The sequence below is a fragment of the Vigna angularis genome, chromosome 3 (assembly GCF_016808095.1).
Source record: "Vigna angularis cultivar LongXiaoDou No.4 chromosome 3, ASM1680809v1, whole genome shotgun sequence".
In the NCBI taxonomy this organism is placed as follows: Eukaryota; Viridiplantae; Streptophyta; class Magnoliopsida; order Fabales; family Fabaceae; genus Vigna; species Vigna angularis.
In genome coordinates this window covers 24,924,934-24,939,826 of record NC_068972.1, presented here as the reverse complement: position 1 = coordinate 24,939,826, position 14,893 = coordinate 24,924,934, and the positions used below count along the sequence as shown (strand labels likewise).

The 14,893-nt window shown below is 33.7% G+C and overlaps 1 protein-coding gene across 1 annotated transcript; it reads left to right on the top strand.

Moving 5' to 3' along the window:
• The first annotated feature begins 4,864 nt into the window (after positions 1-4,864).
• On the top strand, positions 4,865-6,935 carry LOC108344003 (probable pectinesterase/pectinesterase inhibitor 20). Its single transcript, XM_052874520.1, has 2 exons — positions 4,865-5,999; positions 6,241-6,935. Exons 1-2 carry the CDS (start codon positions 4,865-4,867, stop codon positions 6,933-6,935), a joined length of 1,830 nt encoding a protein of 609 aa, XP_052730480.1.
• Positions 6,936-14,893: the final 7,958 nt, after the last annotated feature.

Genomic DNA, 14,893 nt, shown 5'->3' with positions numbered 1-14,893 from the left:
AGTCATAATCTTAATCTCTATCTCTTCTTCTCATGTCACTTGATACAGACAATTAACGAAAATTGGTGTCCGATTTTTTATTTAATAGACACTAAATTGTTGGAATTAAACACAATATTAATGTAAAAATGTTTTTTCTTCTTTGTTTTATGTAGTATTGCATTTCAATTAGGCGTATATTTCACACCATAATTTATTATTATATGAAAAATATTGTTTAAAAAAAATATGGGAACTAACTAAATTCTTACACCAAAATTACATAACAAATTTCTTTCAAAAGAAATTTAAACATAAAAAGTTTATATTTATGATAAAAAAATAAGAATTAAATAAAATAATATCATATATAATAAATTTTATTTTCTAATCCTAAAGAACCAAATTTATCCGTGTAATAATTTATCTTCTAAAAGTAAACACTTAAACTTTACAATCGCTTAATGAAAGCAGTTAATTATTCTTAGACAACCACCACATATATAATAAGAAGTTTAATAATCCCTAGACAACCACTACATATATATGTAATAATGCTTTGTAGCCATATCAAATAAGCAGTTTCACATTAAAATAAATTATGTTGAATAGACTCTTCTTTATCCTTACAAAGATAGAAAATGAAACAAATTCAACCATCTATATTGTACTTTTTTTTATCAATTAGAACCATGTTATGCAGAGAGTCTTATTAAACAAATGCTTATTTATGCACATATTTTATTTTATTTTTGCATTTTTAAGAAGTTTACTGTTTAAATTTTTATAAATATATTGATTTTTTAAACTTATAAATCATTTTTCAAATTAATTCTATTCAAAATTTAAATATAAATTTTAAATTTTTTATTATTTCACACGTAGATAAACACTAATACATTTCCAGGAAAGATTTAAAACTAGAATTCCTTTTAAAATAATTCACAATGGTACATGCGCCAACCTCCGCCCTACGACTCCCACACGTTCCAGCCAGCATGGAAGAATTTTGTTGTTTCCGAAGGAGAAGCTTAACTTCTTACTTCCCATTTTTTTAATGAAAGGAACCATGTTGAGTATTTTAAAAAGTATAAAATATATTAAGTCAGAAATAAATTAAATAATTACTATAAATGTAAGAATCAGTATTAAATTAATTAAAAAACAAAAACCAACGGATCAACCACCTTTTAGCGGATGTGGCCTCTTTTGTTATCTATAACATTTAGGTTTAATAGGTTCGGAGGTTCCTATATTTGTGGGTTCGTTTCAATTGGGTCCTCCAATTTTGAAAGTGATCAATTTGGTCCCTAATTTAACAAAATTGAGTCAATAATACCCTTTCCGTTAAAAGCAATGGACGTCATTAACTTTTTAAACATGTGGTATGTTGAAGTATCCTTCAAATAAAACTGTGCCACCTGCAAATAAAAGGATGCCTCAACATGCCACATGTTTAAAAAGTTAACGCCGTCCATTATATTTAACGGAAAGGGTATTATTGACTCAATTTTGTTAAATTAGGGACCAAATTGATCACTTTCAAAATTGGAGAACCCAATTGAAACGAACCCACAAATATAGGGACCTCCGAACCTATTAAACCTAACATTTATTATTAAAACTGTGACTGTAATATCTAAAATTTTATCTACATTTTTAATAAATGTAACTATATGAAAATGTGTGAATTTGTCTGAGATTATATATGTTAAAGACAACTCTGTTGACAGCGTGTGGAAAAAGTTTTTTGACTAGGATATATATATATATATATATATATATATATATATATATATATATATATATATATATATCATCAGTTAAAAAATAGACGCGGAAAAGAATAACAGTAGTATATTAAAGTGGCAATGAGTGATTATATATCAGAAAGAATATAGAGAGGCGCCAAAAGAGATATACATGAACAACGAAAAGTAAAGAGAAATTACTTTTGAACACCCTAATTTCCGAACTTCTTGTATTATTATCACATAATTTCATGGCCGTAATATATATTTTAATCTTGTCTCTTTTATATAAATGTCAAGCAGTATGCGTGGGACGATTTTACGAATCCGTATTACATATATACTGTGCAAAATTCCATGGATGTCCCAAAATAAGTTGTATTGACAAAGGATCATGATACATTAACAATAAAATTTTGACAACATCACTTGTTATAGTATTATGGTCTATTTGAATATTTTAAAAAAAAAAAGCTGACCTAGAGAACAAAATTGTGGTCAAATTAAGTTTTCAATTTCATTTTTCCAAATTTTTTGTTCCTTTTTTTTGAGAGCTCTCTCCTTTCCTTAATCACTGACGAATCTCTTTTCATTCCTTCACCACCACCACCGTCGTGATCAGGTAGTTTGCTATTTCAATTCGTCGACCATTGTTGTTGTCATCGCTTTGGTGGTTTTGTTCGATCTTTCGAAAATGTATTTGTTGTTTTGCGAAAACATTTTTTTCCTTCATTGTCGTTGTCGTGCTTGTGGCTAGGTTCTATGTTTGTTTCGTTCTTTTTGACGTTTTCTTGTTGGTCTTTGGGGTATTGAAAACTTGTTCGATCTTATTTGGTGTACCACCATTGTCGTCCTCCTTGTGTGCTCTGCTTTTGGTTTCTTGTCTTCCTCTTTGTGTGATCTGCTTTAATTGTTTTAGAAAACTTATTTTGGAAACCTTAATTTTTTGGGTTTATGTTGGTGTTGGTTGTTGGGTGTCTCTATGTGTTTGTTTCTTATTTTCTTGGTTGTCTTGTGGTTGTTGTCCCTTTTCCCCTTTCGATTTGTGATTTTGGACATTTTTGCTTTTGTCCATTTACAATAATAGAGTCATCTCAAAGCAAGGTACGTTAATGTTTGGGCGTTTTCTTTTTCTCCATTTTCATTAAATGATTGTTTTTAATGTAATAATAAAGCAAAAAATCTCATTATCTTTAAATTGGTTTATGTTCTTTAGGAGGACTTGCAAAGTAGATTTGCAACCTTCACAAGAAGCGAAGAATTGGCGGAGGTTCTCATGGTTGGACATAAAGATGGGGTTAAGTGCAAAGTGTGGCTTTCCACATCACGTAGTTCGACAAAGTTTAGAAAATAGTGGAAGAAATTTTGCAAATAATATGGGTTGAAGGGAGGAGATTATCTCGTCTTTGAGGTCGAGAACGAGAGAACATATACTATTGTTCAAGTTTGTATATATTATGGTTGAAGTTTGTATAAATGGATGTCATTGTGATGTTCTTAACTCAATTTCAATGTGTATATATTATTGTTCAAGTTTGTATATATTATGGTTGTACGATTGTGTTGTTATATAAATTGTATTAGATGTGCACCTAAATGTTGGGTTTGACATTTATGTTGTACAAGTTATTCATTAGGTTTTATATACAAAATTTTAGAGCTGTCAAAACGGGTCGCTCGGCCCGACTCAGTCTGGCCCACCACGGGTTGGTCACTTAGTGAGCCAACCCAACCCGGCTCATTTATTAGCGAGCCAAAAAAATTCAAACCCAGCCCGACCCACCACGGGTTGGCTCACTCACTCATTTAATTACAATTTTTTTTTAAAAAACAAAATTTACAAACTTTTTATAATTCAAATCTAAACAAATTTCACTCCCAAGTTTCACTCCCAACATGAGTGTTTAATTAATTATGAAAATAAGGAATTTAAATAATTTTTTCAAGCAAAAAGAAATAATAAATATTTTTTTATAAAATTAAAATTAAATTTTAATAAAATAAAATTAGGTAGGTAGGTTGGTGGGCCGCCACGGGTTCAACCCGCATGAGCCGGGTTTAAATCTGACCCGCATAAAAAAAATACAATTTTTTCAAACCCAACCCGGCTCGAACCCGTGGTGGGCCGGGTTGGCCTGCGGGTTGTGACCCATTTTGACAGCTCTACAAAATTTTATGATTAAAGATGTTGGATCAAATGTACTCATTAGATATAATCTTAAGAAAATTTCCAATTTTGGTCCACAATCGTATTTTTGTTGTAATGGTTGTTGCAACATATGTAATTCAACACACTAGTAATCGATTAAGTCCACAATTAAAGGAATAGATGTTTTTCAGGCATTAAAGACTACCAAAGACCATGAAAATCACTCACCCAAGTTAAAAAATGGAAAAAATCATCCGAAAACACAGCCCAAACAACCCTGGGGAGCCCAATTCCCAAAATGCCTCTGATAATCAATTACAAGAACCCTATAATCGATTACCAAAGCCTAAGTTGGGCACCGATGTTCAAGCCGCTGACCAACCTTTGTTCAAACCACCTATCTAGGCTTTGGCCTCCATATTTGAATGAACCAAGGTGTCTTTTGATGTACTAAACACTACCAATTATGAGGAAACTCACTCATCCAACCCAAAAATTTGAAAAAATCACTCAAAAAATAGTCCAGGAAACCTTGGGGAATCCTATTCTTCCAGTTGGGTAGTCACGTTGAACTTTCTGTACAAACGCCCCTCAGGTCTCTAGTTACTAGGGTAGAAAATAGACAACAATGAGTGCATCTAACTTACAAGCACCTAAATGACTTTTTTTCTCAACAATTCAATGACCTAATGTGTTCATTGGTGCACTAAACATCACTCATGACCATTAAATTCACTCACTCATCTCAAAAATTAGAAAAAGTCACAAGAACAGAGGCAATCTCATCCCGAGGAGTCATGTTCTTCCAGCTGGAGAGTCATGTTGAACTTTCTGCATAAATGCTCTCAAGCCTCTGATAATCGATTACAAGATCTCTGTAATTATTGATTACCATAGAAGAAAATAGACAGTAATGTCGTTCATTGATGTACTAAACACCACTCATGACCAGTAACACCCAATTGCGAAGAAAATGTATACATACATGCATGTAAAAGGTAAATGCACGAGGGAATCTTTCTATTTAGAAAACCACCTCCTTTTCTCTATAAATAGCAAACTCAATTTCCATTACAAACTACCCAACTCTTACTCTTCCGTATCAAGAACTTGGTTCCTTAACAAATTACGTAATTTCTACCCGAAAACAACAACATTTCTCATCCTCCTCATACCCTTGTTATTTATCTCCCTGGTTTTCGCAGAAACCCCATCAACCACTTCTGCATCTCCCATAACCATATGCAAATCCACCCCAGACCCATCTTATTGCAGTTCCGTTCTCCCTCCCCAAAACGCCAACGTTTACGACTATGCCCGATTCTCACTGAGAGAGTCTCTTTCACAAGGAACCAAGTTCTTGAACTTGGTTAACAGACACCTCCAACGCCGCTCTTCTCTTTCAACCTCCGCAATCCACGCGCTCCAAGATTGCCAAACCCTCGCCGAACTCAACGTCGACTTTCTCTCCAGTTCGTTCCAAACATTGAACCACACAACCACGCTCCTTCCCACTTCACGAGCTGACGACATCCAAACCCTTCTAAGCGCCATTGTAACCAACCAACAAACCTGCTTGGAAAGCCTCCAAGTCACAGCCTCCGCTTGGCGTGTCAGCAGCGGACTCTTCCTACCACTTTCCAACGACACCAAGCTCTACACCGTCTCTCTCGCGCTCTTCACCAAGGGCTGGGTCCCAACCAACGCTAACGTTACCGCGTTTCACCCACCCTCCAAACACCACGCCTCTCGAAACGGTCGTCTACCGCTAAAGATATCCGGCAGAACGCGCGCGATCTACGACTCCGTGAGTCGGAGAAAGCTCCTTCAGGGGAAGGTGGGTGACGAGGTGAAGGTGAAGGACGTCGTCACTGTCAGCAAAGATGGTAGCGGGAACTTCACCACCTTGCACGACGCCATTACGGCGGCTCCCAACAAGTCTTCCTCTACCTCAGGGTACTTCCTCATCTACGTCACTGCGGGTGTTTACGAGGAAAATGTGTCAATTGATAAGGAAAAGACGTACTTGATGATAGTTGGAGATGGCATCAACAAGACAATTATTACAGGGAATCGCAGTGTTGTTGATGGTTGGACTACCTTTAATTCCGCAACTTTTGGTACGTACTAGATTACGTTTACTGGATAATCAGCATGAAAAAAATGATCTATTATTAACAGAACTATACCATTTATTTGTCATTTCTTCTTGGTCAATGACCGATCAAAAATTCCATAAATACGTGTGTGTGTATATATATATATATATATATATATATATATATATATATATATATATATATATATATTGTTTTATCCCGTATCTATCTTCAATTACATATGCTTGGTGTGGATTTGCAGCTGTTGTTGCTGAAGGGTTTGTAGCTGTTAACATAACCTTCCGTAACACTGCTGGAGCGAGCAAGGGTCAAGCAGTGGCACTAAGAAGTGGAGCAGATTTGTCAACATTCTATAGCTGCAGCTTTGAAGGGTATCAAGATACATTGTATACACATTCTCTCAGGCAATTTTATCGAGAATGTGACATATATGGCACCGTTGACTTCATATTTGGAAATGCTGCCGTTGTTTTGCAAAACTGCAATATCTATTCTCGTCTCCCTCTGAAAGGACAATTCAACACGATCACAGCTCAAGGAAGAACTGATCCGAATCAAAACACAGGAACTTCCATACAGAATGCAACTGTGAAAGCTGCTGATGATTTGGCTCCAGCTGTTGGCACCGTAGAAACCTACCTTGGGAGGCCATGGAAGGAATATTCAAGGACAGTTATCATGCAGTCCTTTATGGACAATTTTATAAACCCTGCTGGTTGGCATGAATGGAGTGGTGATTTTGAATTGAGTAGCTTGTACTACGCAGAATATAATAACACAGGACCTGCTTCTAACACTTCCAACAGAGTCACCTGGCCTGGTTATCACGTCATCAATGCCACAGATGCATCCAATTTCACCGTCTCTAACTTCTTGGCTGGGGATAATTGGATTCCACAAACTGGGGTCCCATACTTAACTGGCTTGATACAGTAAACTAAAATGTTCTTCAATGTTTATTTTCGTAATCTGTATGATTTAATTTCTCAATAAGTATTTGCTTAACAAAAATAAATAAAAATAAAAATACGATCAAGAACATAGTGAACAAGATTAAATTAAAACACTTTTATTAATACTAAAAAAATTTAAATACACGATCTCAAATAATACGGTGCATCGTTTAATGATTTTTAAACAACAAAATAGATATTTAATGTAGGCCAAAAATAGGCATTAAATAGTTATTGGTGTCGGATTTGCGTCGATTAGTGTTGGTCTTAAAAGTTGACCCTGAGTACAGTCGATGCTAATTTATTAATACTTCTTAAATTGATTTTCTAATTGAATTTGTTTAGCATTATTAAGGCGACACTAACACATTTTTATTTTATTATTTATTTGTGTTAAGTAAAATTTATTTTTAATATTAGTTTAATTGGTATTGATATGGCCGATGCTAATGCAATAGTATAAAAATATCTCATGCAGTACCTCTATGTTAGTATAAATGAAACAAATAGGAAAAAAGTTATAACACATGAAGGAGACAAGTATAGATAAAACATATGAGTGTACATAAAAGACATGAGTTTAAATAAAGAAAATAAGGAGAAGAATGTGGATGAAGTAGATGAGAAAAAAAATGTATAGGAGAAGAAGACGTGTGTGAATAAAAAAGATGAAATTACCAAAAAAATACTAGAAAAAGGAGGTAGGGGTGAATAATGTTTTTAAAATATTTTTGGAAGATAGCGACTAATAACTTGTAAAAAAGATGTCTAAGGATTTTGAAACGTATAATGTGAGTAAATGGAAAATGTTTTGAATAAGAAACTGCATATTTTTATATTGTTTCACTCAACCTGAGTTACGTCCAGTTCTTCCTTAAGAACTAATAGTCTTTTCATATTCCATGAGTTTTGCCTCTTTATGTCACCGTGTATACTCACCACACTCCTGGTTACAAAACACGACTTTTGGTTACAACAAGTATTAGCACCACTCTTGGTTTCCTAGTCAACACGACTAGAATGAGTTTAACCTCTCTAGAATCTAACTCTAGACATTTAACTCAACCTAAGTTGAACAACCAAGTATTTGAGTTCTCTTCAAAACTTACAACAAATCCACAAATGGGTTTTCTACAAGGTACAGACGAATAACTCTTAGCAAGAGGATATATAATCAAATAAAATACAATTTGGAAAACTTGAAAGTGTTTTTCTCTTTACAAAGATTTTCTCTCAAAAGATATTAAGTGTCAAACAATATAAGAACATTTTAAGTTTTTTTGTCTTTTCACGTTGTTATTCTTCTTATGTTATCTTTCTTGTACTTTTCATTGACAACTTCTTCTCTTTAAGCTTTCTTCTCTCTCTATACATACATACATACATACATACATATATATATATATATAGTTTCTCTTGAAAGATGATTGTTGGATCGAGAAGTGAACTTCTAAAGAGTTGGTAGTCTTTAGATGTGAAGTCTGACTTTAGTATATTTTATAGGGTTCAAAGCTTTTGCTTATAGCCTTAAGCGAAACTTGAGCTTGTACAATATGACAGAGCAGATGGCTTCAAGAAAACATTCCCAAAATGTTCTTCTTTTCTCACTGTTAGATATATTATCTTTATTTTATATTTATCTTTTATCTTTAGTTTGTTTATTTATATTTATTATTTGTATTTTGGGCTTAGTCCATATCTCTTCTATTATAAATAGAGGACCCTATGTGTATATTCAAGAAGAAGGAGATTAATCTCATACATAGTTTTCACTATTTCAACATGGTATTTAGAGCCTAAGGTTCGTTTAAGGAAAAAAAAGTTGTTTCCTCTGCCAATACACACACCGCTGCTGGCGGCGATGCTATGTACCGTAGTTGGCGGCACCATCGTCTACCACCACTACTACTACTACTACAGTTCTAATTCCGACCGATGATCACATGGTTTTCATCGTCTTGGCTAGGCGACCACCATGCCATCAACGACACTTTCATTGGAGCTCCTAGGCGCTCTCAGTGCCTTTTGAAGTTGTAGATTTACTCTTTTTTTTCCGTGCATGGTGACATGTCTAGTAGAAATTCAGAGCGTCGAGGTCGCTCATTTTCCTCTTTCAGGTTCATCGTGCATTGTCGCACGTCCCGTCTTCTCTTAAGCAGTTATTGAAAGCATCGAGGTTGATCTTTTTCCTTTTTCTGGTACCTTAATTGGAGAATCTTGGATTTTTATGATTTTTCTTCATCCATGGCTTCTTCCATTGTCATCTCTTGTGACCTCCCTTTTGTCACCATTGTGTTTGACCTATTCATATATGTTTTTTCTCCCATGGAAAATATGGCTTCTGTTAGTTTATTTACAGCCGTAATGGCTCTCCAACAATGACCTCTTTGTCCACTAGATGTCAATAATGCATTCCTCAATGACAATTTGCAAGAAGAGATTTACATTGAGCAACCTTCCAGATTTGTTGCTCAGGAGGAGTCTTTTAGGTTGGTATTTCGTCTTCTATGTCGTCTTGCAAATCATTAACAATTTGGTGTCACTCGAGTGCGGAAGCAGATATTTTCACTAAGTCTTCATGTATTATATTAGTAACAAACTTGGTACATACGATTTGTATGCAATAGCTAGAGGGGGAGTATTAGATATGTTATCTTTATTTTATATTTATCTTTTATCTTTAGTTAGTTTCTTATTATTTCTTATTTTTATTTTGAGCTTAGCCCATATTTCTTCTATATAAATAGAGAACCCTATGTGTATATTCAACACAAAGAAGATTAATCTCATACATAGTTTTCACTATATTCAACACTCACAACGTCTTTTTCTTGGGTGTTGTGATTATGAACATATATTTCTTCTTTATCAATCTACGCGAATATCAAGAAGCCATGTATACAAGTATCGAAGTACTTCGTACATGCATTAAATATTTTAAACGTTGATAAGCGTTAAGTAGTGTAGCGTATTCAAGGCATTTTATCATTTGTCAATTCATTAATAAATGCATCGTTTGGTAGACAAATGTATATTCAGCATATCCTTAAGACATATAGGTTTCAAAACCAGTTGCGGAAGATCAGCTAAGCATCCAAAGATAGGAATAGAATAGCTTCCAGAAATCAGGGAAGAAGTCTGTAGGAAGCTATCCGAAGATAGGACTTTCCTCTAAGGCAACCAAAGCCTTTAGCTACTCAACTCCCCTTCCTTCTTCTTATAACGCGAGTGACCCATATCTATAGCCAACAAGGTCCTCACAGCTTCACAAGTAAGTTCCCCCTTTTCTAGAGCAGCTAGCACACCAATTCCAACAATCCCGTATATTGCTCCTTCTCCCGTCCTTCTTACTGCTACGTGGGAAGAGCCTTCAATTCATTTCGAAGTCAAGCAGGTATACCTGCTAAATATTGGCTTGAAGCTCTCCATTTTTGCAGTCTATGCCATGAATAAGTTGCCAAGCCGTACAATTATTTAATTTTGAATAACTTCTTTGTTTTTTTATTTAGTATTTAGTTTAGAATATTTTTTGTTATTTTGTATTTATTGTACACATTTTTTTATGTGTTAATTTTTTTAACTTTGGTTTTATAATATGTTTATATTTGGTAATTTTTATTTAAATTTTAAAATATTTTCTTATTTCTTATTTTTTATTTGTTATTTATTACTTAATTTGTAATATGTAATAATAATTTTAGAATTCAATTTAATTGATAATATGTTAAAGTTTTGTAATTATAATATCATTGATATTATTTTTTGTTGTTTATTTATTTAATTGATATTTTATATCGTAATGTTTATAATATGTGTTTTATGATTTATTATATAGAGTTGAATATGTTATGTTGTTTTTTTAGTAGTTAAATTTTAATATTTTAGTGTTTATTGTTGGTTGTATTTAATATTATAAGATGGATAATTATTTATTTTCCGATTCTCAAATAAATTATGGTTTTATGTCAAAATTTTCTTCTTTCCTAAATGAAGTGGCTGAGAGTGATTACACAAATAAGTTTTTCATTGATCAAATCTTCCCCTCACGCGTCGATTTAATTGATCGACGCGTTGTTGTCACTGACACAGACCTTGCTTTGATGAATGTCATTGGCAATGTATTTCTTGAGATGGTATCAGATGCTTTATACATTCCACATTATGAAAAATGTCAAAGTGAAATGCAAGATGTTAGTGGATAATGTTGAGGCATGAGATGTCTTGATGGAAGTGTGCCAAAATGTGATGGATTGTGACGACCTGTTGATGTTTGGTGTTTATGTTCATCGTCTTGAGTATGTGTTTACTGCATGGGCTCTATTTTTTTATTATGTGAACCGTACTTGGATCATTCCGTGCAAGGCATACTTCGTGAAAGCGTGGACAAACAGAGTAATGCATCTAGGAAACACTACAACAAAAAGGTAATTATTATTGTTAATTTTTTTACTTATGTATTTAATATATTTTGTGATAGTATTAATGTGTTTTATGACAGGGTTGAATCTGCGCACTAGAACCTCAAGAGATTATTAGGGTCTAGTATGAAAGACCTAAGCTCGTGTTGGGATGCTATGCATAACGTCAATGTCCTACAACATAATAAGATTGAGGCGTCCTTTGAAAAAAGTCTTAACTTAATCAGCGTTGCTTATAAAGGATTGAGATATATAAGACTTGTTGGATGTGTTTCACGATACGCTCTAGGACTTATTCCCGATGAAGTTGAGAGAATGAATTAAATAGGTTTGGATTGTGGATGCATTTTAAGATCAACTTACGACCTATCATGTGCTTGTGTATTAGCACGATATGAGCCTGAAATAATTTCTCCGGTGAAATTCATGTTATTTGGACCCGTTTACGCATTTCAAGTATTGTGTCTACTTAATCGCTTTCAGAGTTTAACATTGATCGTGAAGTTGAACTAGTACAGGAACAATTCAACAAGGTTGACATTGGTGATAATGTCAACATCATGTAGAAACTAGTCGAAATTGCTTGCCCAAAAATTGCATCTATGGTACCTCCTTAACATAAGTGAAAACAAAATATGCCACAAGACTAAAGTTGCACGACATGAGAAGTGATAAAGATAAAGGCTCACCTTGAGAAGATGAAGTCTCACCACGAGAAGACGATGCACCTTTAGTTCTAGCCATTTCTAATAACCAATTATATGCAAACAAATACAAAAAAAAAAACAACAAATAATTACATAATAAATATTGAAACAAATAGTAAATAATCAAAAAATTTAAAGATTAATAATAAACTAACAAAGAAATACACAAAAATAACAACAAAAATTACTTAATAAATAATAATTAAATAATTACAAATTATAACAAAAACATTAAAAATTTAAAAATAAATTAAGAAACAAATTAATAAGTCAAAAAAAATTAGGCATAATAATTATCATTTAAATAAATAAATAATTTCAAATACATTACATATTAAAAATAAATTTAGAAAGAAATAAAATTAAATGAAAAAAAACAAATACATAATAAATAATATACAAAACAAATTAAAATTAAATTAATAAATATATGGGTTAAATATGTTTTTAGTCCCTCAACTATCAAGCGATTTTATTTTTTTGTCCCTCTTTCAAACTTTGGTACACTTTGATCCTTGTCCTTAAGGAAACTATAATTTTTCGTCCTCCAAAACTAACGCCGTTAAAAATAGGCTAAGTTGGCTAACAGTGTGCCACATCACTTTTCATTTTTCTCAAATGTGTCAATCCTCTCTCCTTTTTCTCCTTTTTCTCTTCACATGGGAGGCTATCCCCTAACGAATCCTCAACATCTCACCTCAAAATCTCTCAGGATCAATCAATGTCGACGCTCTGACGGAGATTCACGGCATCAGAATCCTCAGCTTCATTAACAACTCCTTCTCGAGGCCATTCCTAAGGTTGGGCTCAATGAAGTCCCTCCTTTTAACGTGGACACGCATGAGTGCGACCCATGAGTGCAAATTTCTAAAGGGCATTGTGTCAAACAGATGGCATGCGTTCTGGAAAGAGTAGTTTCTTACATACATCTAGAGCAACTTGGTGGTGAAAAACTCATGGGCGTGAAATTTTGACTTTATGGAATGGGCATGAAGCTGTTTTCCCAAGGTGAGGACCCACAATTGTCGAGAATAGAAGCGTAGGTGGCAGAACTCGGTGGCTCGTTGTAAAGTTTGGATTTCTGGTTGGAGGAGTAAGGAAGAGAGAGACATGCTCGATTGGTAGAAGAAGCCATTGAAGTGTGGGATTGAGTGAGGATTGGTGAGGGACTCGGGACTTCCCAGACCAAAGTCTGCATCTGGAAGACAAACAATGAAACTACACACAACTCACATAGACAAATATATATGTTGATATTTCATTATTATTTCAAAGTGTCAGTTTCAATATATTAATAATAAATAAGAAAGAATAAAATACCTATGATAATGACAATTTTTGATAAACTTCTTGATCCTCTAGAGGAGGTTTCTGCTGAGTATGAGCCATTAAGGTGCCTGTTATTAAGGAACTATGTATCTGCATCAAAATCACCATTCTGTCATTTGTGTATAGACTAAGTTTGAGTAACTAAATTAATGTCAATTTTCTTATAATTGATATTTCAATTGATATTTCATTATATATTTGTGAGGTCCACACTAATGTCAAAATTCTGAAGAGGCCAAAACCAAAGTGATAGTTTTTAATTTTCAAAGGATTGCCGCAAGGATTTTACTCATTTATTCTATTACCCTTTTATACCCTACCCCACAACAATTTTGCATGTTGGGAAAGTAGAAGTTGTGTGTTTGGAATTGGATGGGTTAAAACAATATATAAGTAGTGCTCCTCAATGTACAACTACTTGCTAGTACAAACTTCAAGATAATTCTTAGTCGCTCTTTCTGGCACACTCCATTAAGTGCTTATATTTACCCTCTTATTCCTAAATAACTATTGTATTTTGTTGTAGATGTTCATGTAGGCCTTGGAAGAATTCTTACATTGTTAGAAGTCATTATTCCCAATAGGACTGTATCTTAATGATTATCATTATATATCTTTTTGTTCAAACATATTGATGTGCTACTTCATTCTCTGGTCTTCTGTATTTTTCTTACATCAATGTTTATTTCATGCAAGCTTTTGTACTCGAAAAAACCTCAAAATCAGTTTGGGATTTAATTGTAGACAATAATGGCCTGGGAAAGGAGATAAAGGAAACTGTTGAGCGAGTGTTTTGACGATTGAGTGGCCAGGAGCCTCCATTGTTTCCACTTCCTAATGGTGAGTCGCAATCTGAAAACGAGGCTGGTGTTATGACCTCGGCAAGTGTACCGAATCGTATGTAATATAAAATGGTAAGACCAAGTACTGTATTCCAGAAGACTCACGACACGAAACAATTGTGTAATTACTTTAAATGCAAATGCAACAAAAGTAAATATGAATGCAAGTTGATCAATTGAGGCTAAAACAAGAATAAATGGATGATATTAATGATATGAGATGATTATGTTGTTGGGGTTTAGATTTCACCATCCTTACTTTCATGCATATTAGAATTCATCTTCTTCATTAAATTGTTAACGTCACTCTCTAAATTACTTAAAACCCGATCCCTCGGCATAAAAAGCCTATCCTTGATTATTAGATCACAATCTCTTGCATCCCTAATAATCAATTCTGTATTACAAACAGAAGCTTAAGACAACCAAACATCCTATCCCTATCCCTAGGCAATATTTCCTTTGGGTGAAAATCTCCAAATCATGGTTTCTAGGTATTTCCCAATAACAAAGAAAGCCCAATATCATGCTATGAGTGATCAAAACATAATAAACATTGAGTAAAGGAGAAAATCACTAACAATTAATTAAAGAAGCATAAAATTAATTTAGAACATATTAAAATACATGAAAGTTTAGAGGTTA

What these genes read in the sequence shown, in the direction of transcription:
- LOC108344003 (XM_052874520.1), top strand. Translation starts at nt 4,865, where the DNA reads ATGCATGTAAAAGGTAAATGCACGAGGGAATCTTTCTATTTAGAAAAC. An exon ending in CTTTAATTCCGCAACTTTTG is followed by an intron (nt 6,000 to 6,240) that starts GTACGTACTAGA and finishes GTGGATTTGCAG; the next exon opens with CTGTTGTTGCTGAAGGGTTT.